General features: G+C 39.1%; 1 protein-coding gene across 2 annotated transcripts in view; it reads left to right on the plus strand.

The window, feature by feature from the left end:
• Positions 1-2,811: 2,811 nt before the first annotated feature.
• tmem117 (transmembrane protein 117) overlaps positions 2,812-26,442 on the plus strand; it is a 53,007-nt gene continuing 29,376 nt past the window's right edge. The window contains exons 1-2 of one of the 2 annotated variants that reach the window (XM_042495454.1): positions 2,812-2,904; positions 4,817-5,124. In XM_042495454.1, the coding sequence (XP_042351388.1) occupies positions 4,845-5,124 (280 nt within the window). In that variant the 5' untranslated portion in view covers positions 2,812-2,904; positions 4,817-4,844. Of the gene's footprint in view, positions 2,905-4,313; positions 4,374-4,816; positions 5,125-26,442 lie in introns of those variants that run through there. The other variant, XM_042495455.1, reaches the window with a different exon arrangement.

The raw sequence follows: 26,442 nt of genomic DNA on the forward strand, positions 1-26,442 counted from the left end.
TATAATAGATCCATGACTTGGACATCCTGGTGGTACACCTCCATAGAAAAGCATCAGAAAGTTTGATTTCCCTGCGGTTTTATTTAAATGTATGCAGTCATAACTTAAAAATGGTTAAAGGATAAACATGGGGTAAATGCAGCACTGGTACGAGATATCCTGAGAGGCTAGAGAATGGAGTTTGTTTTATCCTGAATATCCTGAAAAAGAAGATAAACGAGGATGTCTAAACTTGGTAAGGTAAGGCAACAGTGTTAGCAAAATTAACTGCAAAGTGACAAATATATATAACCTAATACATTATGTCAATGTCAACTTGCAGCAAACTTTGCTAGGTAACGTTAGCTTAACGTAGGTAACAGCCGCTAACATTATGGCTTACTTAAGCTTTGTAACGTTAGCTCATCATGTCATGTGTTCAACTCACTATTTCAGTTCTTTGACAATTTCACATCAGTGATAGCTGTAACAAAACGTTGTAGTTAAAGCCCACACAGCTGTAAAAATCATTAACATTTACTTAGCTGTAACGTTGCAAAGAAAGCAAAGGCGAGCTAACGCTAACACCATGGCATTGTGAAAACCCTTTTGACGGGTTCTGTGTGAAATAAGGAGGTTCTGTCCCCAAAAGTTCTGTATAGCATCTTTGGATGTGTCTAACAGCTGCCATTGTTAGCTTAAACAACGTGTTGATGGACCTTTTTCACAGCAGACATTTTGACTTGTTATAGTAGGAAAAGCACAGGTGACATTGATAACAATAAGGATGGCTTGGTCCCATTAGGTTTTCAAGTAAACTATTACAGTGAGCCAGCATGGACAATACCAAGGCCTCCTCCAAGCCTGATCTAAGTGGAATGCAGCTATCATTAATGTAATCAAACACACCTGTGCTTTTCCTGTGATGACATGTCAAAATGACTGCTGTGCAAAGGGTCTATTGTTTGTCCGAGTGAGCCTAAGGGGGCTGGAGATAGCGACAGGTCCATTGTCTTAAAGTAACTGACTGACAGAAAAGGCCAGGTTGTAGGCCTACAGCAGAGACATTTATCATATTAGTCCTGGTTGGTGTCCTGGTTTCTATGTGGCCTGATGAAAATGTAATGTGACAGGTGACAGGGGGGAATCAGTAGGGCCCAACAATTTTTTTGTTTTGTTTTTTGTTTTGGGTTTTTTTCCCAGGGACCTACTACTACTACATAATACCTGTGACAATATGTGCTGAAGAGATGCTGATAAAAATAAGTCAGCAATAAAGGCAGTTGTACTTTAACCATAGGACATTTGAAACAATATTATGAATATCTGTTTCTTTTGGACTCTTCTGTCTATAATATTTGTGTTTAATGTCATATGTTATAATGCATTATTTCTAGGGTTTCACTAGTATATATATTAAGCACAGTGGCATACTGAAATTATTAGATTGGTTATTATATATATATATATATCAACTGTAATAATAATTATTATCATTATTATTTTTCCGGTTTGACCGCGATTATAACAAGTTTTATTTTAATTTTTCCATTTTGATTTCGGTCTCTGATCTATGATAAGGGGAGATTTCCTCCTCTCATAGCAGCAAATCTTATTTGGCGTGAAATCCTGCAACATCTGGAAGCCACCGGGCTTCCTGTCTCTGTTCTCTGTCCCTCCTACTCCTCCTTAAATAAATATATAAACGAATGACTAGATTTTACAGCAGCAAAATCAGCCCGTCACCAGAGGGAATCTCAGCTCTGTATTACAGCAGCGGCAGCCACAGCCACCGACACACCGGAAACAATGTAAACCCGTCTTCAAAATAAGGGTGTGTGTTTTGTCACCCAGTAAGAAGACTATACTTTTTTCCCTTTCATGTTTTTTTTTAGCTTTATTGTTTTTTGACTTTGGGATATTTTCTCTTTTAATACTTCTTAAGGTCTGATGTTGTGGTTACAATTGGGGGAAAAAAAACACATAGTGACATAATTATATGCATTTTTACTTGTTTTGCTTTCACCAATAAAAATAGTTGTTTTACTTTAGTCTTTTCAGACAAATATTAGTTGTCATAAAAAAATATTATTTGAAGTATTTCAAAACTATTATCTAATATAACAAAAGGAAAATGTTGACATGGATGAAATTCATGAGTCATTGTGAGAATCCATGTATAAATATATAAATAAATAACTTTACTTCTTTAAAAAGAGCCATACAACATATCGTTAAAAGTCCTAACGTTGATGTCATTAAATGAAAAACAAAACAATAAATAAAGGTGTGTGGACCACTTTTTCAGAAAAGGGATTTTTATAGGTCAACATCATAGGGCACAGTACCTTCTACAGATATGATACAGGAAATAAATGAAACATCAGCGACAAGAAAAAAGTAAAAGTTAAAAAGTAAAAAGGGTATATCCCCCATAAAAGATTTACTAACAAAAACATAATCCTTTTTCCATTTTTTTTTTTATTTTGAAGTGTATCACAGGACGTTGATTATTTATACTGGCTCCCGCTTGACGCTGGTGAATCAATGTGTTGGCTACATTGCGTTGCACAGATGCTATGCGTGCTGTGTGGAGCCAGCTATCTCCATCCACACTACAGCATCAACGTCCCATTAACAGCCCGGAAACTGCACCGTCCGGCGGGAACCCGCTGACGAAGCACCGCCCGGCTGAGCTAGCCCGCCCGGCGCATGGACGCTCCAGCACAATGGCAGAGGATTTGGGGGTGCCTCTGTTGTATCCCGACAACAGGTCGCATGGATAATCCCCTCCACAACCCTCCCGTATCATCTCGTGTTTGGGACGATTAAAGCGCCGCTGTCGGCTTGATGTGGCAGGAGAGCCGTGCGGGAGCGGGGCTTCTCGTCCTCGCTGTCGATTGAGAGGAAAACGGCGTGGAGCAGGTGCGTTCATGACGCTGATTTACCGCACATGCACGTATACAAGACTGAGGTGCAGGCAGGTAGAGCTTGCACGAATTTCGGCCGTCCCAGATGTCGCTGGGTGCATCGACATTAAAGTTGTGTAATCATATAATTCCAGTCAAGCTTGTGTTATCTCCGAGATACGTGGGGTCGGCGAAGTGACATTTGGCGTCATCACTGTTGTGACATTAGAGGGGATGTGTGTGTGTGTGGTCACAGGCTTATGCTCTTAACACGGCAGTCCATTCAGGAATTGCCAGACCTGGCACGAATAATGGGGCCATTTCTTGTTGCACTTAGACTCTTTATATTGGCAGTCCAGATGTATTTTTTTATGATTTAGAGGGAAGCCGGGGAGTTTGGAGGATGTACATGAGTATAATGATGCTTATGATATCACAAATCTAACAAATTCATCTGTAGTCTTCATTGTATTTCCATGATTATCTAACTGGCACATGGTATTCTGTATATCACAGAATGATTAGTCATTTTTGTGGCGTGTTTGCATGTTTTCTAGCTTTCATGGGTGTCCTTTGAGTGCTGAGTCTCTCTCCATACATATGAGGGACTCTCCTGTCTGAAGGCACTAGGAGACAAGGGACCTCCCCAACACAGCCACTCTTTAATAATAATGATGATAATAATACCAATAATTTATTTATATACAACCCTTTGTACAAGAAATGCAACACAATGTGCAGGGCATCATGAACATAAAACAGGTCAGCAAGGCAAGCATAAAATGACATTTAAATCAGTTTAAAACAAAAATTAAGTGCTTAAAATCATAAGATAACACCATGAATCATAAAATCAAGTAAGATTCACCATTTTAAAAGAATTGCAGCAGTGTGAAATGAAAAAAAGAAGAGTTTTAGAGAGAGCTAGTTCAAGGCTAGAGTGAATATGCATCTTGGGCTTTCCTTTTTCTTGTCTTTCTTCATGGTTTCATGGGATTTTAGGCACAGAAAACAAATTTTGGTGGAATCACTTGCTTAGCATCATCCAAGGTGGCACATAATGACAAGACAAACATGATGCCGGTGAAATTTAATAGCCACATGGTCGTCTCACTGTGGCAGCTCTATTTATGAAGCTGTTACATCACCCCAATTTCCCACTGTAGGGTATTTTAGGAAACAGTGTCAAAGCAAGGGAACTGGTTTGGGAAGTTGAGTCCAGTAAAGTCACAACGGGGCTACAGTGAGGGACTTCAGAATGAAGTTCATGGGTGAGTGAATTTCTGGCTTTTAAAACACAGAGGGGTGGACTGTCGGGAAGTTACTCAAGCGCCGGCGCTGCTTGGCAGGTGTTCCCAAGCAAAGCATCGACGTAGTGCTGCCACAATTTTTTTACGGGGAGCACAGAGCAGGCGGGCTGAGAGGATAAGTCTTTCAAAAGCCAGCGCTTTACAGCTAAGCTCTTCAAGATTCAACCTCATCCAGGTATGACACTTACACCTCACCCTGTTTCACTGGCTGATGAAGAATCTAGTCTTAAAGCGTAAATGTCATGTTAAAATGTAAGATCAGTCAACACATTGACTTTTCATCAGTAGGACCTGTTTTCGTGCTGCTGATTATTTATGGTGTTGGCATCACCATCCAGACAGATCAAGCCCTCCTTGACATGTTTGTGTGATAATCCTGCTGTTGAAAGGAAAGCCGCTGAGAAATCTCCATGTAGGTGCATTATTGGCACTGGTGCTGAACTGTCAGAGTTGTCTGAATATAGCATAATCCCAATCTGTACCAAACCTCAGTTATAGTCCTACCACTAATCTCAGTTTGAGGGATGTTTTCACTCTAATCTGCCCTGCTGATTTGAGTGTAATGTAATCTGACTAAAAGAAGCACTTTCTGTCTCTCTCTCTGTATGTGACTCCCAGGTGTAGTGTGGCTGGGGGGCTCAGCAGGATGGAAATAGATGCCCGTTTTCGGTACTATTTCCAGCACCCGTGGTCGCGTCTCATCGTGGCCTACCTGGTCACCTTCTTTAATTTCCTCATCTTCGCCGAGGACCCCGTCTCTCACAGTCAGACGGAGGCTCATATGATTGTAGTGGGAAACTGCTTCTCCTTCCTGTTCAACAAGTACCCGGGCCTCGGATGGAACATCCTGAAAGTAATCTGCTGGATACTGGCCATCATCACTGGTCTGTTAGCCGGAAAGTTTATATTCCACCGCCAGCTCTTTGGTAAGTCATGCGCACAATAATGCAATGGAATGTGCAGAGTAATGGCTCTGTTGAGGGAGGCAACCTTCCTCCTGAGTTGTTTTTGTTGTGGCTGTTCACCAGGGAAAAGGGCCTCACACTCATACTTCACTTTTTGCAAATAGTCATATAATTGAAAGCAGTTCTCATGCCTTTGCAGTCTGCTCTCATCTCTGTATCTATGCCTCCGCACCCATCCTTTCTTGAACACTCTTGCCTGCCTTTCTTCTCACTTATCATCAGATCTGGGTCAAAAGATATTTGCAAATAGTTTCTGTTCTTTTTCAACTCTGGTTAAAGAAGGGTTGCATTAACAATTCTTTTCATTGTGCATTGATCTTATGATTATTTTCTTCATGAATCCATAAGTCTATAAATCTCAGAAACTGTAAACCGTGCACAATTTTAAAAATCCTAGTGTGATTTCGTCTAATTGCTTGTTTTGTGGGATCTACAATCCATTATCGAAACATAATCAGTCACAAAAGAAAATCTGAAACTAAAAGATGTTTATTTGTAGATTAGTAGATTGTAGATTGTAAAAGATGTAGATTTGTGAGGCTAGTGCAAAGTTTAGACAATTATAGGAAATGTTAAAGTCAATAGAGATTATGTGATCTGCTGCTGCTGAATGTATCATATGTGTCAATGCATTACGCATGTTTAAGTGCAAAAAGGATTTGTGTTTTGTTTTGGCATGCAGTAGAATAAGATTATTCTTGCTGCTTGTATCTGATCAGTTGTTCTCCACCTTTTTTGGCTCTTAACCCGTTATAAAGATGCACGACCTACTCACACCCACTCTCCCCTTGTGGGCTGCATTTGCAGAGTGAACAACAAAAACAAAACAAAAACTTTTTTTCAATCTGTTGTGTTTATTTAAGTGAGGAGAGGAGATATCATTTTTTGTCTTATTGAAATAATAAACAAAAATGAAAATTTAGAGTACTCTTTTAATTCCTTAATTTATTTCCTAATAAGTTGCTTTGTATAATGTATCCATAACTGATGACTGCATTGCGGTGGATGTCGATGGGGTTGTCCTTTTCTCCTTTTGTTTTTTTATTATTTGGTCATTGACCACTTTGTGTTAAAACTGACAATGATTAAAAAGATTTGACGTGTTGACATATGGTGCAGACACCACCATGTAACAAATCTTGCATTTTAGTAATTTTTGCTCCATGTCGGGTGCCTCGTATCCAAAGTGTTTCTGCACAACGGAATTTGTTCTGCCTAATTTTCTCACGAAATGCTGTTGCTCGTCTGTCATGGTGATACAACTTGCCGTGCTGGTAGTATCAGCTGTGAGTGTTGAGCTTAGGCTGAGGGAAGAAGGGGCAAAATGCGCATGCCCATGGCATTCAGGGCCCAAGACAAAATAAGGGTACGCTTGAAAAACGAAATGTGGAAAAATGATTGTTTTTTCTCGATTTCATTGTTGTTGTAATAGTTGGGAGCCGAAATTGAAAATGAAATCGAAATTTTGATGAATTGCACAGCTCTAGTTGTTAGCACTGCTGATAATGTCATCCCAACTGACAGTGAAGGGATGGTCTTGTTGCAGAAGCGTAATGCCCAGTGGCGTTGTTCAGGGTATACAGGGTATCCCCAACTCTTTTTCTGGCAGTTTAAAGTATGCCACCTGTAAGCCGAAAAGCCATTGCATTACATAGGAGAGTATACCACCTCTTCCTTGATAACCCACCCATCTACCTAGTAGGTCACCCCCCTAGTCAGCTACCACTACACTATTGGTAACGCCCATCCTTCGGTTACCTGGACTGGGGGCTAACCGTTGTTAGCACTGCTAGCTCTGTTTGTAATGTCTGGGGTGAGAGCAGTATGTAATTGTGGCCCAGACCATGAATGCCTTATGAGTGAAAAATAATTTGTCTATCCGCCCTGTGATCTGCTTCAAAATTTAACTGGGTTCTGTCTTGGGGCATGCTTCATTGTTCTTCAAAGTTTCACTAAAATTGGGCCAGTAGTTTTTCTATAATCCTGCTGACAAACTGATGGACGCACAAAACAGGCCTCATATTAAGAGATGAAAACATTACAAGAGAACTCCACACATTTAGCATAGGTTGAGAAAATGAAAATCAAGGCAGCAGATCCAGAGATAACATCTTGTTTTGTCCCAAGAATTTTTCTTCCTTGTCAAAACTTGACATCTATATTACCCACAGTGCAACTTGACCACTAACAGTTTGGACAGAGGTGTTCAGGTGTTATGCTAGTAGTGCCAAGACTCACTGAGGTTCACTTTTGAACTTCTTTATGCCCAGCAGACATTGACTCAGCTGACATGACATGAAGACATGTGAACAGACTTTCATATTAAATCAGTGGAGCTCCCCTTTGATAATAGCTTCATTCCATTTAGGTGTGTCAGTTTCAAGGTCCCAGTATTGTGCATGCTTGCTCATTGGTTCGCTTCCAGGGACACTGACATGGAACAGTGCCATAATTAACAATCCTAGTTCCACCTGTGCTTTTCCTCTTATGACAAGTCAAAATGTCTGCAGTGACAGCCTATTAGGACTCCTGACAAGAAAAGTACAGTCCATCAGTGATGGCTTTGTTCCATTTAAGTGCCCCAGTAAGACATGCCAGTGAGCAAGCATGCATTCAAGCAGGACTCTGATACACTTAAATGGAGTACAGCCATTGTTAATTAACATTTTGAATTACTTTTTCTGATTTGACAGGTTGAGAGCCTCTGCAACACAACAGCTATCGCCTCTTTGTGCCAAATATGTTAAAGTCAGTCCTCCTGTGGTTCACTTCCTCCACCTCTCACACCTACGTGATGCATTTCCTCTTGCCGTCCTTGTCACCTCCTCTGTCAACCCCAACCTTTTCTCTCTTCTCACTCTTGACAGCTTGACTTTTTATTTCACTCTCCTCTCATAAGGCTGTGACTCCAATATGATCAGCCCGTCATTTGTTTAAACTGTGCAGCATTTCTCAGTGCTTCCTATTCAACTCACACATTTCATTTCCCAGTCACTTCACAACTCACTTAGGCCCGGATATTATTGGCCACCCTGGCTCCTCTTGGTATGAACCATTAATGACTATAATTGGAGGGCATGGGGGAGGGGGGTACTCTGAGTGATCATCTTCTCTGAGCATAAATAGGAAGCCAGGAGTGCATGATGACATGATGCTTTCTGCAAATACAGAATCCTCACGAAAAGGGGAAATGGAAAATGGCTTTGAGGACTGTGGTTTTCCTGTACACAACGGACAGATAGTGGATCTGATAATACCAGCTGTTCTGGCTTCTCAAGTTGCAATCGTTTCATTGAATGTAGTGTTTCCTTACTTAGGAGCTTTCTCTTCCTTTGGGTCAGTACCTCAAATAGCGTTACTTGATGCTTTATACATACTGGGTCCTTGGAGAGTTCCAAGACTAAGATAGACAGGTTAATCTGATAAAGGCCTAAAAGAAATAGGTTACATATATTATATCATCTTTTTATATGCACGGTTTGGACCTGGACCATACAAAAGAATGTTGCATTGAATTTCACAAGAACCTAAATTGCTAGTACATGAGAATTTGGTGTCTGAAAATCACACTGATCTTTGGGGTTAGTCAATATGAACTGTAAAGGCTGGTTTACCCAATTTCTATGTATCGATGTAGATAGTTTGGTTCGGTTTGACATGTTGGGAAATCAGTTTTTCTCACAGAATTAGAATCTATGTGTGGTGGTAGCTGATGACGGTGGGAGGTTATTTTTTTCTAGCCTGTGTGTGTCATTTTGTGTGTGTCTGTGTTGCCTCTCTAAATTCACCGAAGCAGTTTGGGAAGTTTTGGGTCCCTTGTTGAATAATTAATCAGTTGATCCGTTTAAAATTGATTAGATCAGATCGATGGATGAGAGGAGCAGCTGAATGTGAGTGAAAGCAAACTTTCAGACCTAGTTCAATGAACAGTTCAGTTTCAATTTCACTGCGCCTTCTGTACTGCCGCTCTGTCTGTGCCCACAGTACGCTCTGCATGTGGTGCAATAAATGAACAAATGGTGTATGTATTTCAACAATACCCCTAATGAATGATCCACCTCCAAAAATAGAAAATCAAAACTTTGTAGCAGACGTTTAATAGTTTAACACCAGATATCAATGTGTGGGAATCAGGATATGATTACCGTAGCTTAGCATAAAGACAGGAAGTAAGGGTAAAAGCTAGCCTGCCTAATACCCTCTGCCTACCAGCACCTCACAGTTTTTCCAATAACACATTCTTTCCCGTTTGTTTTTCATTTGTACCTCAACACAAATGTAAAACTGAGAAGCAGTGATGTTATGGGGAGTTATTTGTAGTGACTTTGTGGAGTCACATAGCTTTGGATAATCCACTGAACATGTTGTGAACAATTTTTACTGGGACTACTTCATCTTTTGTTTTTGCTAGAACGGGTCATTGACCAATTGGAAGGTTGGCAGTGCGAGCCCTGGCTCCTCCAGTCTGCATGTCAAAGTATCCGTGGGCATGATACTGGGTCCAAACTTTCTCCTGATGGCTGTGCGTGTGTGTGTAATTGCAACAAGTTTTTCCTTTGTGTGAATTGGTGAATGTGATAAGAAGTGTAAAAGTGTTTTGAGTGGTCCGAATACTAGCAAGGTCCATTTAGTATCATAACAGGATATTGATATAATATCAGTATGTTGCTCAGCACTATTGTGAACTGACCCTTCTAAAGCTTTTTTACATTATGTATTTGTGCATAAATCTCACACTCAGCACAGAACACTTTTTTTCAGTCAATACTGTGCAAGCTGGAGACCCTTAACATATTACTTCGCCAGCATTTTCTAATGTGTATGACTCATAATAGTTAAGTAGGTGCTTCATCACATGAACTTTAGTTAGCTCTCTCTGAGATTTTACACCAAGGCCCAGTGTGTGTGGATCAGGGTAAGCTCACATTGGCTTGAGGGTATAGAGGACAGTGTAGAGCAGCTCATCCTGCAGCCAGGTACAGCTAATGTGCTTCAACAAGCCTCTGAACAGATGGTTTGTGTTTCTGCGTGTGGGTGTGTTTATAAGTGCGAGAGAGTGGTGATGTTTTTTGTGTGAATATATGACGTTATATGTGTGAGTGAACAGGTCCGTGTGTGTTTTTATACTGAGGACAGATGAAGTGAATCTGTGGTAGAGAGGAAAAGAGATAGTTGAGAGTTGGAGAGGAAAGATGTGTCCTGCATAACATTTCAGTTATGTAATCACAGGTAAGGCAGGAGAGCTGTGCTGTAGCACCAGGCCCACTGTAAAATCTATCATCTATTATAGATCTGTCACACAGGCCAACATGGCCCACCTACTGCACATCATGATGTCTCTAATAAAGCCCGGCAGATCTCTCCTGCTCTCTGATATGTAGGAAGGCAGTGGGAACACTTCTGTAGGAACATAGTAGGTTTGAGCACCTGAAAAATGCCCTTTGGTATCAGAATCTAGATGTGTTGAAGATCACTCACTCACTCACTCACTCACTCACTCACTCACTCACTCACTCACTCACTCACTCACTCACTCACTATTCTCTACATAGTGTGTATTAAATAGTTAACTATAAGGGGAAATAACTAAACAAGATTTCGAACACTGCGCTCGAATTTTCTTCCTCCGGAAATACATGACCGCATTGCATTGTGGCATATAGGAGTTAAATGAAGGGTACATCATATGTACACTCAAATTTGCTGTGCATTGTGGGTATTTTATATTGCACTTATTGCACTATATCATGAATGAAATTAGAATTCAAACACTACTACCGAATGACGAACACACTATATAGTGCACTATATATATACCATGATAGGGAACAGTTTCAAACACAGCTTCTGTGTTTTCTTCAGTCACTTTTTGAGAAGGTGTTTTCCTGCTACCATTCCACAAACATAGTACTTCACGTAACCAAAGTCATTTTCACACTCATTCTGTTTGCAGCTATGCTCAACTTCAAATCAATTTGTACCAACTTTGGGAAGAGACATTGTTTTTGGAAGCTGACAAATCATCTTCATCATTCGTTATTTATGATGGCCTAAAAAACATTTTGCAATGAATTACAACACCTCCTCCCTCTAGCAATTTAGTGTTCTTCCCATGTTTGGCACAATATAGGATTTACCCCCTCAGAAACCCACACAAATGTTAATCCAGTTGTCGCGTAACAGTTTCTTTGCAATCCTTAGATTCAGTTATGTTGTTCTGTCATGCTGCTATTTAGAGTAGGCAGAGGTGCACAGTATTGTGCTCTGTTGGAGAAAAAAAGAATAAACTCTCTGATGAATAGCTTGTGACAGATTATATGATTTAAGACTACATTTGAGGTTCAAGGAACAACCTATGCTGTTCCATTTGGCCTCTCAAGGCTATGTGTGCTCTCTAATGTAGTGGGCGGTAGCCAATGACTTCTGGTCATTCAGAGGGAGACTTGCTGTCATTATGAATTTGTATTAAATCTTTGGTCACGAGGTTTGTGAGATGTCTATTTCGGTTTGAATGTAGTTTGTTTGCATTCAGCCACAGATTAAGACACCTTTTTTTAAATTGTAAAACCGACTCCTTTGGCCTTATCATGGTCAAGGAGTAAGCTGTAGGTTGCAGTGATTTTTCACCCACAGAGGATGACTAAGAAAATGCATTTTACATTGTCACTTTTAGTGGAAGTGCGCTGTAGTAGACTAGTTATAAGGCTTAATTAGACCAAGCCAGTCAATAATTCACTAGTAAAAACACTCCCTCTCTATGTCTCTCAGTTTCACTCACTCACACACTTGCTCGTGAACATATGAAGATCACTCAAAGACTAAAAAATAGAATGGATTTTTGTGACAGATTTTTGAAAAGTCATTGATCAAAGCTGACAGATGTCAGTCTGCTCCTTAGTCCAGGGGAAGTGACAGCAGAGGATTCTTAAACCTTAACTGACAACATCCATGAGAACAAGAAAATAAAAGTGCCATAGGTCAAAATTATGTGGGAATGGAACATATGAAACCCACTGACAGTGTTAACATGCACAAAATATTCCCACTTTTCCCCATGTTTAGAAAAGGACAATATCTCTAAGCTTTTTCCATGGCTGAAGAAAACAAATATTCCACTAATATTCCTGTTTGCACACAGCTGTACATACTCCAATAAATGTGCCCTGACAACTGAGATATGTACAAACTTACACCCTCTCTCCATCTCTTCCTCTCTACCCTGCTCTTTCTTATCATAACATCAAAGATTCATGTTTCACATGAAAAATTAACATAGCTGACAAACTGTTTTCACCCATAGTGTGCGCAACTTACTTGAATGTGCTGCAGACTTTAGAAGAGGAGTTTTTTAGAAGCAGAGATATCAATGTTTTTCAGGAGGCACGTCAAGTACGTCATCATGTAACTAAAAGTGTGACAAGTTGTGGCCAGGGATTGTTGCTTAAAGCTGCCTCTTGTTTTTGGGTTTGCTCTGTCTTCATCACATCATGATGAAAAGACAGGTGCTGGTGCTTTTTTCTTCCAGCTGGAAACAGCTGAGGTGCTCCTCACACACTTTCTCCCATCTCTACCCGCATTTAGAGCAGACTAGTTGTAACAAAGGTATAATTAGCAAATGTAGTGAAGTAAAGAGTATATTACTGGCTCAAAAATATACTGTATGATATATGAGTAAAGAGTAGAAGTGCAGTTTTAAAAAAGAACATTGCAAGTACTCGTTCCTTAAAAAAATAAATATTTTTTTTCAACTTGTGACTCTACTTGTGATGTTACTACCCAATCATGCCCATATCAAATTCAGAATGTTGTCGCAAGAAAAATAGTGAATATTAGTATGCATGTAAACATAGTCAATAAAGACACCAAAGCTATGTCCAACCTACAAAGTTAAATTATAATTTTGATATTTTGGCAAATACACTCATCAAGAGTTAGATGCAAAGATCAATACCAGCATAAAGACTGGAAATATGAGGAAACAATAACTTTGCTCTATCAGGGGGAAGAAGTAGAGATCACCCTCGATGTTGTGAAGAAAGTGCATTCTAGGTTTGCATGGATTCATCAAACAAGCTATATTATGTTAAACTTTAGAGAGTCGGATCTAGAGGCAGACCTTTAGAAAGAGCCTTATGAGGGTTTTATTGATTGTTTTCATCTAGCTCGACACAAAAGCAGATTACTTTGTTCCCCCAAATGTCAAACTATTCCTTTGAAACATTGGATTGTTGAGAATCCATGAAATCTTTGTTTTTAATCTTAATTTGGTGACATCATTCAGACACGCAGACATTACTCTTTTTTCATTACTCGTTTTGTTGCAGTAGTTTCTCAGTAGGGTCCTAAAAATCGCTGTCTTTTTGCTTCTGTTTTCCATCTTTGCAATGTTATGGCGGGTGAAAAAGGCTTTTACCACTGAACTGATCAATAGATGGAGTGTTAATTTATGTAATATTTGTAACAACTACCTTACACATAACTAGTTTTTCTTTCTGCAGCAATGCAGCCCCACAGCACCAAAGCTTTCATGTGCTGACCCTCGCAGTTAATGACTATCTCACTGCCCATCTCCATAATTTGAAAAGTGAAACTGCTTTTCATTTATTCCTCGTGCTGCTTTACTCCTTAGATTACCATAATATATTCACCTATCTCTCTCCAAGGCTCTGCGACTTTTAAAAAGTAAAGTGAAGGGTAATTCTGAGTCATGTGTAGCGTTGCTAACTAGATTAAACCCTCCTTTGCATCTTATTACCGACACTTAAATTCAATCAATGGCTGACCGCTCATCTCCACCTGAAGGAGTCATTTAAACACTCTGAACAGCACAAGGGAAGGTGACATTGATGTAAAAACCTGTTTCTGTTAATTACAGAGCTGTTAACACTATCAGATGCTCAGCTGAGCTTCTGTGTGTGTGTGCGTGTGTGTGTGTGTGTTGGAGAACGTGAGACATGTCATTGGTTGCTGCGTTGTTGGAGTGCCTCTCGCCCTCTTTTCCTGATCTTGATGAGTGTGGCCTGCAGGATGCCATCTGGGTTCTGTCATATGTTATTACTGTGCCACGCAAAGGCTGAGATGGCTTCTGTACGGCACTGTGTGGCTGCGGGTCAAAGTGGAGTGTGTATAGGAGTGGATGGGTGGGTGGCAGGATAGAGGCTCTCTGCGTGCTTTGTGTGTGTGTGTGTGTGTATGTGTGTTGCTGCGGGGTATTTTATTGTCCATGAGTGTGTTACTATTTAGATTGAATTCATGTCCCTATGTTCATTCGTGTTAGTGTCAAAACAATTAGTCTTTTAATTTATCATCAGGAAATAATTCAACAACGATTATGATAATGGTTGAATCGTTTAAGCCTTTGATAAAGCAAAAACGTTTACCATTTACAGCTTCTCTCCTCTGTTGTATGTCACTTCAAATTTAAAATAAACCAGTACATTTTTAGCTGTTTTCTGGCATTTTGTAGACTAAATTAAACTGTCAATTGATAAAAAAAAAAAAAAAAAACTCCAAATGTACTGATGTTCAAAATTATTATAGTGGCAAGTGTATACCGTTGTAGACCTTTTGATTTGGGTGTTTGAGTGTGTTTTGTGTCCTCTGTGTGGAAAGGCAAAAACAAAAAACACTTCTCTTAGTTACATTACTACATTATTAATAGCAAAGATTTGCTGACAAAATAGTAAAATTAAAATGTAATAATATTAAATAAATGCTTTTTTAGATTTCCATAATACATAATAATGAAGATTATAATTCTTAATTCAATTCTTGATAATGAACTTTAATAATTTCAAGTCTCTAATTGCATAACATACATATTTCCAGTAATTAAATATACCATAAGTTTGCAAGTTCGTGACATAAGGAAGGCTCTTACTACTGAATATTTTCATTACTAACTGATCTATCAATGTTTTCTTGAGCGATACTTGAGAAGATATTTTTTGGGCTTTTTTGGCCTTCATCAGATAGGACAGAGAGTAAGTGTGAAAGGGGAAGAGAGAGGGGACGACATGCAGCAAAGGGCTCAGGCTGTTGTCCAGCTTGCGACTGCTGCAGCAAGGACTCTCTGTACATGGGGCGCCTGCTCTATCCACTGAGCCGCCGACGCCCCATCAATGGTTTTTAATCAATTAATTAATCGGTCCATAAAAATCAGAAAACTGTGAAAAATACCACACAATGTCATAATGCCTCAGAAATGTTTTGTGATGTCTTCAGACTGTTGTTTTAATCTAACTAAAACCCAAAAGTTACTGAATATAATAATACTAACAGAAAAAAGCAGCAAATTGTCACTTTTAAAGGAAAACTTCACACACACAAAATGACTATTTGTAAATCATGCGATCAGGCATGTAGTTGTGCCATTTTACCTTGAATTACTGAAGAAAACTGCTTTTCCCGCATTTATATTGATTTATTTATAGATTTAGAATCATGTTTAACAACAGCAAAACTATATAAAAACATCTGTTTACAAACTCTCACACAACTCCGACTGTATATTCCAAGTCTCATGTTTCCAGTTATCCAGCCCTGTGTTATTAGACTGTGGAAGATGAATGTGGGTGAACATTAAAGATTTAAAAGTCCTTAATGTCTTTAAAAAGAATGTGTTCAAAAGATGTTTAAAAAATCGAGATGATGTTGATGATGATTTTTTAAAGTGATGTTTATGAATGTTTAAAAAAGGAAAAAGATGTTAAAAATATCTAACATAAAGATGTTAACATTTATTGTTGGAACCCGTTTTTATGGCTTAGTGGAAGTTGGGTGGGGGGATACTAAATTGAGTGATATTTTTGATTCTGTGTATAATTTGGCTTTAATACTATTGGCACTATTGTGGCATCTACACAGTCTCTCTGCATAGGGTATTGCCAAGAAATCTGCAAAAACCAAAGTGACCCTGGCTGATCTATACGGCTGATCTGCAATTATCTGCATAATTATCAGCCCATATTATTATTTTTCCATATTTAAATAACACATATGCACTATGCCCTAATTTCAGTGGAAAAAAGGGTAACAGTTAGCAACTAGCTTGTGAGCGTAAATAGTGGGCATAGTGAGCATTTACCAACTAAAAACACTAAAAAGACATTATTTCATCAGGATTTGGTGGAGACTAAAAGTTAGCTCAAAAAGACATAATATTGGACTTAAATGGATAAGATGTCTACAAACAAGACTCACAAAAGTTTGCTAATACATTTACCCTATCAATTTTAAAAGATGATAATATGTCAGTATTATGTTTACAGCACATTGTGTGTTCATGTTGATGTGCAGTTTGGTTCTTATCTTCTGCAGTTCAACAAAAGTCATTAGAATGAGATACAAGTACAAAATGGAAACCAATGACATTTACCACCCCCAAAATGCATTGACCATTTTATATACCTACAGATAATTTTTCATCATTACAGAGACATTATTAATGTGTTGCACTTGTATCATTAGTTCATTTCCATGTGCCTGCAGTAAAGGACAAAACACAAAGGTGTTTGCACAGCGGACAGGGAGACAAAGACACGGAGCAATAATGACGAGAGCTACCAAACAAAGGAAACAAGCCAAAAGGAAATTGCTTATTTACCTGAAATGTATGACTCCTTTGGTCTGGAGCCAAGCCCTAAATAACAAAATGAACTGATCTAACAGGCCCCTTCCAGGAACAGGTGCAGTGGTACAGTGGTACAGTGGCCCAGTAGCCAGCTCTCTGTGCCTCAGATCTACTTGCTGCAGTCTCCCTGCAGAGGGAGTTCTGTTGTCACTTCCAGCTCTGATTTATTATCCAGACACTTACGTTACAAAGGAGTTCAGCTCTGGGGAAACCAGTGGCCATAGTCATTGCCTATTCCCAAATGATGCTGCGGCCCAGCAAATGTGAGATAAATGGGGATGCAAGTACATGCTAAGATCCAGACAGTGCTAAGGCTCTCTGCAATCTGGGTTTTTGTTTGAGGGGTGTTTATTAGGATCCCTAAGGAGGGCAGGAGTGTTGTTCTGATGCTTCAAAACAAAACAGGATACAGTCGAGCTGCGTTCTGAAACCTAAAATAGATGAAAGCACACGCTCAAATTGAGTGGAGCTGCCCTTGACTTAAACACAGAGAGCATTGATTGAGATGGAAAGACTGTGCTATCAATAGTTCAGGAATCAATATGGATATGATGGGTATCACTTACTGTGTGCCCGAACATGAGCCATGTTTTGGTTTGTCGAGGCCTGGTGTTGACTTCTTTCATTGTTAATTTTGATCACATTTTCCATGTGTGATTTGCAGTTGACTGCACTGCTGTCAAAATATTTGAACAGGAGGTGTTGGTGGGTGTTTTTGCAGAGATGTTTTGATTAGACTATAACAAGAGTTGGTCTCACCATCACTGTAAACAAATAATAGGATGATGTATTCATTCAACTGTGCATCCTGTTAAGATACAAGTGCACATAGAAATAAGGATAAATGTAGGGAAACTATAGGTTTTTGGCCTTTTGCCCTGTATGGAAGCATCTGCATTTGTCAAGTTTCTGCACCCATTTATTCAAGGTTTCCTCCCCAGGTTGGCAGGCATCTTGCCCAGGTGTCACACCCTCCACCATCACCTCCACATCCCATAGGCAAAGTCAGCTCATACTAAGTCATTTTATAAACAGTATGATGGAACGTATGATTTTAACCTATTCATGGTTGGCAGACACCTATAGCGCTGGCCTCTATGTTGCTATTAATTGATCAACAGAAATTACTGTGCAGCTATTTTTTTCAATCTGGTAATCATTTCATAAATCAAGCCAAAATGACAAACATTTGCTGATGCCAGTTTCTCTTAAAAAACTTGATTTGGTGCTTTCCTCTGTTATTTATCTTTATAGATTTAATTATTTTGGTTTTTGATTTTTAGACGGATAAAAGAAGCAATATGAATATGTCTACTAGGGTTGTAAGAATGAAGGGCATTTGTTACAGTTTTCTGACATGATATTAATAAACCAATTAATCAAGAAAACAATCAGCAGAATAAGTGATAAAAAATAGTCATTGGTTGCAGCACTACAGTTGTTAATGTTTTTCTTTTTACAATATCTATCAGTCAAACTACCATATGTACAGGATTTACGTGGTAAAGCTGCAAAGCACAAATGAGGACGACCACTGCTGATTTACATTTCTGCTTGGCAACAAAACATTCATGACAGCAAGTCAACAAGTCTTAAATTTTGATAAAATGTTGTTGCAATGCAAAACATGCAATAATGAGGTTTAACCTTGATTTTGCACTGATAGAAATTTAGCAGCCTCATAAGTTTCTTTTCTCATTCCAGTTCCAGCAAATTTACCAGCCCACTTTAGGCCATGATAATTGCACCATTAACATTAACACTGGCATTTGTGTAACATTGATGCAGTCAAGGTAACTTGACAGAGAAGTCATCCTTTGGATCAGCTTGGTCACCCAATGACCCCAACTCTCCTGTTGGCTCTGCAGCACAGCCTCCTGTATTGGCGTCTTTTCAAGGCCAGCAGCTTTCTCTGGAACTGCTCACTAGCCACAATATACAGCACTGGGTCCAGGCAGCTGCTTACGCTGCACATGGCCTCAAAGAACTCGTAGGTGGCGTAGAGAACGTTGGTGTTAGATGGTGTCACCTGGTTATGGATCCTCATGAACACCAAGGTGATGATCATGACGTGGTATGGCACAAAGGAAACCACAAAGACGAGTATGGCGGCAGTGATGAGACGCAGAGGCTTCCCTCCTGTCCTCTGGGCTCTTCCTTGCCCCCTATCCCTTGGGAGACGCCACAAAACACGAACTGTCATCATGTAAAAAGCCAGCATAACCCCAAATGGTAGCAGGAAGCCTATTGTTGTTCGGATAATGGTGATTATCTTGACGTAGATGAAAGGGCCCTGGATGTGGTCCATGCACACTGTGGCGTTTTCTGGTCGCTGAATAGCAAAAGTCACAAATAAGTCAGGAATAGAACTCAGGACCAACGCCACCCATGTGCAGGCTGAGCACAGCTTGGCTTTACCCACATCCCACCAGCGGAGAGAGCTGATTGGATGCACCGTCCCAACGTAGCGATCGAAACTGATAAAAGTGAGGAAGAGGATGCTGCCGTATATGTTAATGTTGAAGGAGATCCTCTTGAACTGACAGAAGATCTGTACGTCTTTGAGGTGCGGCCTCTGGAAGGTAAAGTAGAGGGTGAAGGGGAGGGTGAGGATCCAGGCAGAGTCGCACAGGGCCAAGTTCAAGAGGAAAAGATTGCTGGTGCTTGTGGTTCTCCTGAGGCAGGAGAAGTTGATAAGAGCTGCTAAGTTTCCCAGGATCCCCACAGGAAGGGCAAAAGAGAAGAGGACCAGCAGGATGTAGCAATACCAGTGGCCATTCTTAAACTGGCCGCAGAATACTGTTGACTGGTTCAGGAACTCCAGAAGCACCTCTGGGATTTGAAAACAGGAGAAAGAGTCAGTTCTGCTACTGTATTATTCTGCTAAAGATCTGAGAATAAAGAGAGGCTTCTGCCAGTGGATGGCTAACTTTTGGTTTAGCGCTCTGCTAGCTTGAATGGGGATAAAAATGATTTAATCCTGCGGCTTTTCTAGACTTTCAAAAACCAAAATCATCAAATCACCAAAGTGAGACATTTTGTGGGGGTTGTGATGCTCCTAAAATGTATCCACTGATTTACAGATGTCTCTTTCATAATGTGATTCTATGGAAAAAAGTATGTTTTGGGCCCTAGCATAACATTATGGACATGCTCGATGTAATTCCACATTTGGCCACTATGTGACAGTGGCTTCAGAGCTTGCGTTGTTCCTTGGGGCTTGTTCACAGTGAGATTTTTTAAAAACATTGGCACTTGACTTCAGAAAGAAAACATTGGTGTTGGACTTAATCCGAGGCTCTTATTTGGCAGTGTGTTTTGAAAAAGAACAGTCAAAATAAAGAGACGGGTAAATGCAAGCCTTTCAGACATTCATGTCTGTAACACATGCTTTCTGTTAAAATGTTTCTTGAGTAATTTTCCTGTCAAAGCTCCTGCAGAGCCACTGTAAACATTATATAACTGTCATTATTGACTGCGTAGTACTTGCTGTGACCAGTAAATTGACCTTGATAGGTAAAAATAAGTGGAGTTCCCCTTTATCACCCCACAAATCAAGTCAAACAACACTGCCAAAGTGTTCCTGTTATTTTCTTTATTTTGCTTGAACTGTCAAGTAGGGATAGTTTAAAGCAAACAGCGATTAAGATCTGCCAGGTCAGGTGTCAGTCACAGAAAATTGCACCAAACTGACTCAGTGAACCTTTGGGCGTTACATGTATTATGCTATTGAATAAGAGACAGAGTAAATACCCATAAAGAAATTGTTTTATAACCCAGTTCTCCACCACTTAAAGGCTCTAATGCTAAAGGTGTGTAAATCACAATGTTTTATAGGGTTAAAAAACAGTGGATATTCATTCTGTATTACATGGCGTCATTATTTTTAGTTGGTTTCTTTTTCAAGATTTTAATAACCCAGAATAATGTAGGCACAGTCTGTTTTATTGACTCTGATGGTAAGCCCTGCTATCAGAGAGTACTTTAAGGGAGATGTGTTCACCCACTCTCTCCAGGGCCCTTTTATATTTACAGTAGCTGTCTCCATAGTCTCTGAACATCACCAGCATGTTCAGGAAGTGAATGCATGACTGTGCTGCGAACAATGAAACCTGGGGACTGTTGATCTATTGCCTCCAATGTGTCGGCCTCTGTTTGCATTTAATCACAGATAATACATCCATTTTGCTCAGGTGAGCAGATCTTAACGATTAACCTGTAGCACATTTCAACCTAGATCATGTCTCCCTGTCTCCTCGTCAGTGCCTACTGATTGAGAGATTTATTTATTTATTTAAAGTTTTATGCACTTTTTATGATGATAAACTTTAATATATAAGTGCTAAAACACACAGGAATGTTTATTATACTGCCACACCGCAAGTGATAATGTAATGAAGACAGTATTGGCATTATTTAAGCAACAGTCCTTGAGGGAAATTAGAGTAACTTAAAAAAAACCGATACTAGTATGTTATTGTATCTTAAATTATTTAAAAGTTTAATGACTTTGATTTAGATTATTAAGTGTTTAGTCCTAAAAACATTTAAAAATCTTTGTCAGGTTTAGATTGCACTCACCTTCTTCAGCTGTGTCAGACTTGTAGTCGGTGGAGAACGATACCATGATGAATGGAGCCGGTGATCACATCTCAGGTCGCCTTCACTCCTCCTCCACCAGCTGTGTGTGCTTCTCATCTGTCAGGAGCTGTCGCTGCGCTGCCTTACCCGTGAGACGTGTGTGTCCGTTGTGTGTGTGTGTGTGTGTGTGTGTGTGTGTGTGTGTGTGTGTGTGTGTGTGTGTGTAATACAGGAAATGGAGGATTAAACCAATCCACTGTTGAAACATATAAGATACATTCAGTAATTGCTCGTCTGTGTGCACCAGTGCAGGTGTAACTGATGTTTACGTTTGTGTTTCTGGCTCCAGGGCTTCTGTATATCCTGTGAGTGGATTACTCCTATAAATCCAGTGACTTTATAACCTGAGCACTTCCCAGAATTATTGCATGTGATCTCATTATCACACAGATAACCGTAATGTCAGCAGTTTTAATCCCCTAATTGCCTGAAACAGGCTGGACTGAGTGCAATCTGAAAAAAACAACCCTTTATTATGCACTTAAGAATTACTGTGGTATGATCCTCGGCTTGGGTACCTTGCTTTATGATGGCTGTATGGTGGGACGATGTTGGACACTGGTGATTATTAGCTGAAGGAGCAAATTCTTTTTTTTAAAGATATTTTTATTTTTTAGATTTCTGTTAGTCTAATTTTATTTCATTTTTCATCGTCTTGTGTATGGTGGGATATCAATATAGTTTGTCTTGGAAATCTATTGAAGTATTACAGAAAAAAAGGATTAGTGTGTTACAGTATGTTTAAAATCGCAGTATTTTTTTTCTTACTCTTAATTAGATTCAGTTAGGTGTCAGTTAGGTAAAGGCTACCAAATAAAATAATTAATGGTTTCCATTCATTGATCATTTCATTGCTGATTTGGAGATATTGTGGAAGTTGTTTTACCAGTGTACTAAAATGGCAGCATTGTGCTCAGTGTGGTCATCAGTTTTAACAGTATGGGCTGTTAGAGTAGATATTTACATAATTGAAAATAATCCTTAAAACTGAATTTGTTTTCAGAAAAATGTACATAATCAAGACAGCTTGCCCTGAATGTCCACTGTAGTCACAATACCGGAATGAATGTTGACACAACACCTTAAAAAATATCAATACTTGATGCCATTTTCGGAAAATTGATTAAAAGATAAATACAGCAAGTATAACATACCAAGGACGTCTTACCTTAATAATAAGAGAGAGCAAATGAAGGTATGAGTTTAAAGAGTTGGTTTCATCAATGCTCGTAATGTTTGTATGAGTTATATACCAATCAGAGACCAGTTCACTCTGACATCTTAGAAATGTCAGTGTTTATTGTCCATAATACTGGTGTAAAATCACGAAAGAAAGAAGAGAAAGTAAAAACTGGTGCCGGTGTGTCATTGCTATTGAAAATTAGTATTGAAACAGTTTCAAATATTCAATATCATTATGTATTGATAAATTAATAGTTTTGACACTATTTTTAGATACAGATGTGGCATTCGAATGACAAGACAGCACAGTCCATCAGATAGTCTAATACTCTAGGACTCTAAGACTAGGATTGTTTTGGACACCATCCCCCTGAAAATAGGACACAGTATGTTTTCTAAAAAACACTGGTTGTTTTTAAGATAACCACAATGTCACAAATTGTTAGCTGGCTGTGTGGATACAGGATACAAATCTGATTTTACTCCTGTGGGACATTGTTATAGATTGCTGTCCGAACTGCATTGCAGCAGTTTTTTAAACTAAGGTCAGACTTGAATAAACCAGGCAGTGGTGGACAGTAAAAAAGTACATTTACTTACTGATGTGCTTATGTATATTTTTTAAATATTTGTACTTTACTTTAGTATTATTATTTTATTTTACTTTGATCCCACTACATTTCTAGGAAGGTTCTCATAATTCATTACATTTGCTTTGAAGTTAGCGGAAGATTTTTTTTTCCTTTTATGTAAAATACAAAAGTACATAAACTGTGATCATCCATGTCTGCATGTGGTTTGTTTTCCTGTACCTCTACCCTGTGCATGCGCTGCTCAGATTGGGTATTTGGTCAGGACAAGTAGAGCTCATCAGCAGGCAGTTGTATTTGGTTATGCAGTGTTAGTAACGGCAGTTGGTGGAGATGAAGATTCCCACCAGATCATTAATGGCCATATCTCAAGTCCATGTTTGAAGTTTTTGAGGTGAAGAATGATTTTTATCATTTTTAATGTTTGCTCAGTTTAACAAAGTTCATCACAGCCTCATTTAAATGTTTAAATATATTGTGACATTATACAACAATGCACTGAGATTTGTTTTTTGTTTTTTTTTAAAAAAAAATCATTTTGAATACTCAAGTTTTTTTTAAAAGCAGGTACTCCAGAACTTCAACTCAAGTAATAATTTGACTCAGCAACTGTTACTTGTATTGAAGTAATATTTGACCAGGAGTATCTATATTTTAACTCAACTAACAGAGTTTGTCCACCACTGATGCCAGCATCTTTATGTACCTACATAATATACAGTATATTTCACCCTGGTGTTTATCTGCATACCAGCTAGTCAACTCCCTGGTGTGTGTGTGTCCGATTCTCACCACTAGATGGAGACACAGCTACATGTTTGATTTTCACTTGGAAACACCTTGATGAGAGAAGGATATGATCTCATCCCAAACACAACACTATAAATAGCACAAGAGGAGCGATACTGTCAATACTGTAAATTAGTATTCAGACCGTAAGTGCATCTTTTTCAGTAATGTATCATCTCAGCCCACGTGAGTGAGTGTCTTTGTAATTTTAGTGAAAGTAGGCAAAAGTAAGTCCCTCTCAGTTTTGTTTTTTTTTCTCTTTTGGTGCCCGTGTTTGTGTGTGGCTGCCTGTCCATGTGTGTTGTTATTGTTGTCTCCTGCCGGGCTGAGCCTGGCAGTAGGCAGTGCTCATGAATCACACCTTATCGGGGTCCTCTGCTGTCGGGAGGTGCAGTGACTCAACTGACTTGGCTGAATAGTTCTTGAATCACCCCCTAGTTAAATCCTGCCCATATAGGCTGTGAGAGGGCGGCCGTGCTCGCTGGCGCGGCATGCTGCTTTAAAAGTCAGATCTGCCGATACACACTGTGCTCCTACATCTAAGCCAGGGCTCATTGGCACTGGAGGCAATTAAGTTCACCCATGCAAGTCAATTCAATTATGCATCTGTGATGAGCCCTGAAATACCACAGAGCAAGACGTATGGTGTGGCCTCACACTTCGCCACTTTGCTTTTGCTAACCCTCCAAAAAATGTAAGGTTCATTATTGTTATTAAGGGAACATTAAAATTGATATTATCTGCTGTAAAGCTCACAATAATAGATAACCAAAGTTACAGATCTGTTGTTTACTAAGATGTTAAAGACGTTTTTTGCATAATACATTTGAACCTACAACAGGAGGTTCATTCATTATTACTGTGCTTTAACTCAACAAAGATCTTCATCTCCGTAGGAATCTCAACATCTTTATTTTTATGTGTGCAGCGGAGAAAAAAAAACTAAAAGTGAGCAAGCTGAGATTGAACAGCATGTAAAACTATTGGAGAGTGAACCAGCCAGGCTGTAATGGGAAAATAAATGGAGCATTCTGCTTTGCTGTCTTTCTGGCTCTGTGTGTGTGTGTGTATGTGTGTGTGTGAGTGTGGACACAAACACAATGAGTTCTCTGAGGAGCTGTAACTCAAAGGGATGCTGACTGAGCTGGAGGAGAGAAAAACAAAGAGTTGTTTCCTGGGAAGATGGCCGCTTCTGGCACCGGATCACAGCTCGGAGAGACGAAGCAGAGGAAAAGAGTGTGCGTGTGTGTTAGCAATATTTAAAGTAGTAAAAATAGAGGTGTATACCCAAGCTTGTAGTCATAGAGAATTTCATAAAAGTCATTTGAATAACCTTGAAGCAGTTGATGGCTGGGGTCACCACATCAGGATTGTTCATATTATCATATTAGTATCAAGTTTTTTTTTGGACCTGGTCGTCATTGGTGTCCTTATATCGGGTATTTGTTGATGCAGATTCTGATCTGATACTAATATTTACCTAAATGCTGCTTAAACGTTAGGGCTGCACATTATGAGGAAAACATGCAGTAACACCATCATTGCAATAAATGGATATTATGTGTCCTCAGTTCTGACTTTGTGCCCATTTCAATGTACTGCTAAAATTACTTTTTGAATTAAAAAAATTAAAGGAATTTATTTCTAACATTCTTTTACTGAAAAAATCAACAATTGAACCAAACACAAAAGACACTAATAAACGGTCAAAGATCAGTTTATTGCGCAACTTCAGTCAAATATGTACCACATATGTAAATATGTATTGCACATTGAAATAACAGCTGTAGTCTCCCAAATTTGACACACTTGTCCTTTTTAAATAAATTTGATCATCTTTCATTAATAATTATGATATGGATGAAAGTTTAACTGGGAGAATGACTCCTGAAACTGACGTGACACAGTCTGCTAGAGAGAAGATTAACCGGGCTGTACAGTGATGTTACAGTGATGCTTCTTTTACCTCATAAACGATCTTTGGCCGAGTGAGCAGTTAGCACACAAACTACACAACAGACACTTTTTTTTTGTTTTGTCATCAAGTCACCTACTTTATATTGTGTCAGAAATTTGTAATACTGTTTTTTGTGAATCATTATTGAATTTAAAGGGGCTCTCTACCCATTTTTACACGTTTGTCAGTTTCCTCATCATAAGGAGTTGTATTCAGACTCTAAAATGTGTAAGAAATGTCTTCTTTGGCTCTGAACTGAGCCTTTTTATGTCTGAGAAAATGACCCAGATGATGTCATAGTGATGTCATCAGGGTCTTCTTGAGTGTGTTTATTTTTTACCTGTGATACAAACTGAGCGCATGGAGTTTGAAACACATGAGCATTTACTGGGCAGAGATTGTTTGAAAATGTGTTTTTCCACAGTTTTTTTAATTGAAAAGATGGTACAATGGACACATTTCAGAATTGATTATGTAAAATCTTGTTT

Source organism: Plectropomus leopardus, chromosome 11 (genome assembly GCF_008729295.1).
Source record: "Plectropomus leopardus isolate mb chromosome 11, YSFRI_Pleo_2.0, whole genome shotgun sequence".
Taxonomy (NCBI): domain Eukaryota; kingdom Metazoa; phylum Chordata; class Actinopteri; order Perciformes; family Serranidae; genus Plectropomus; species Plectropomus leopardus.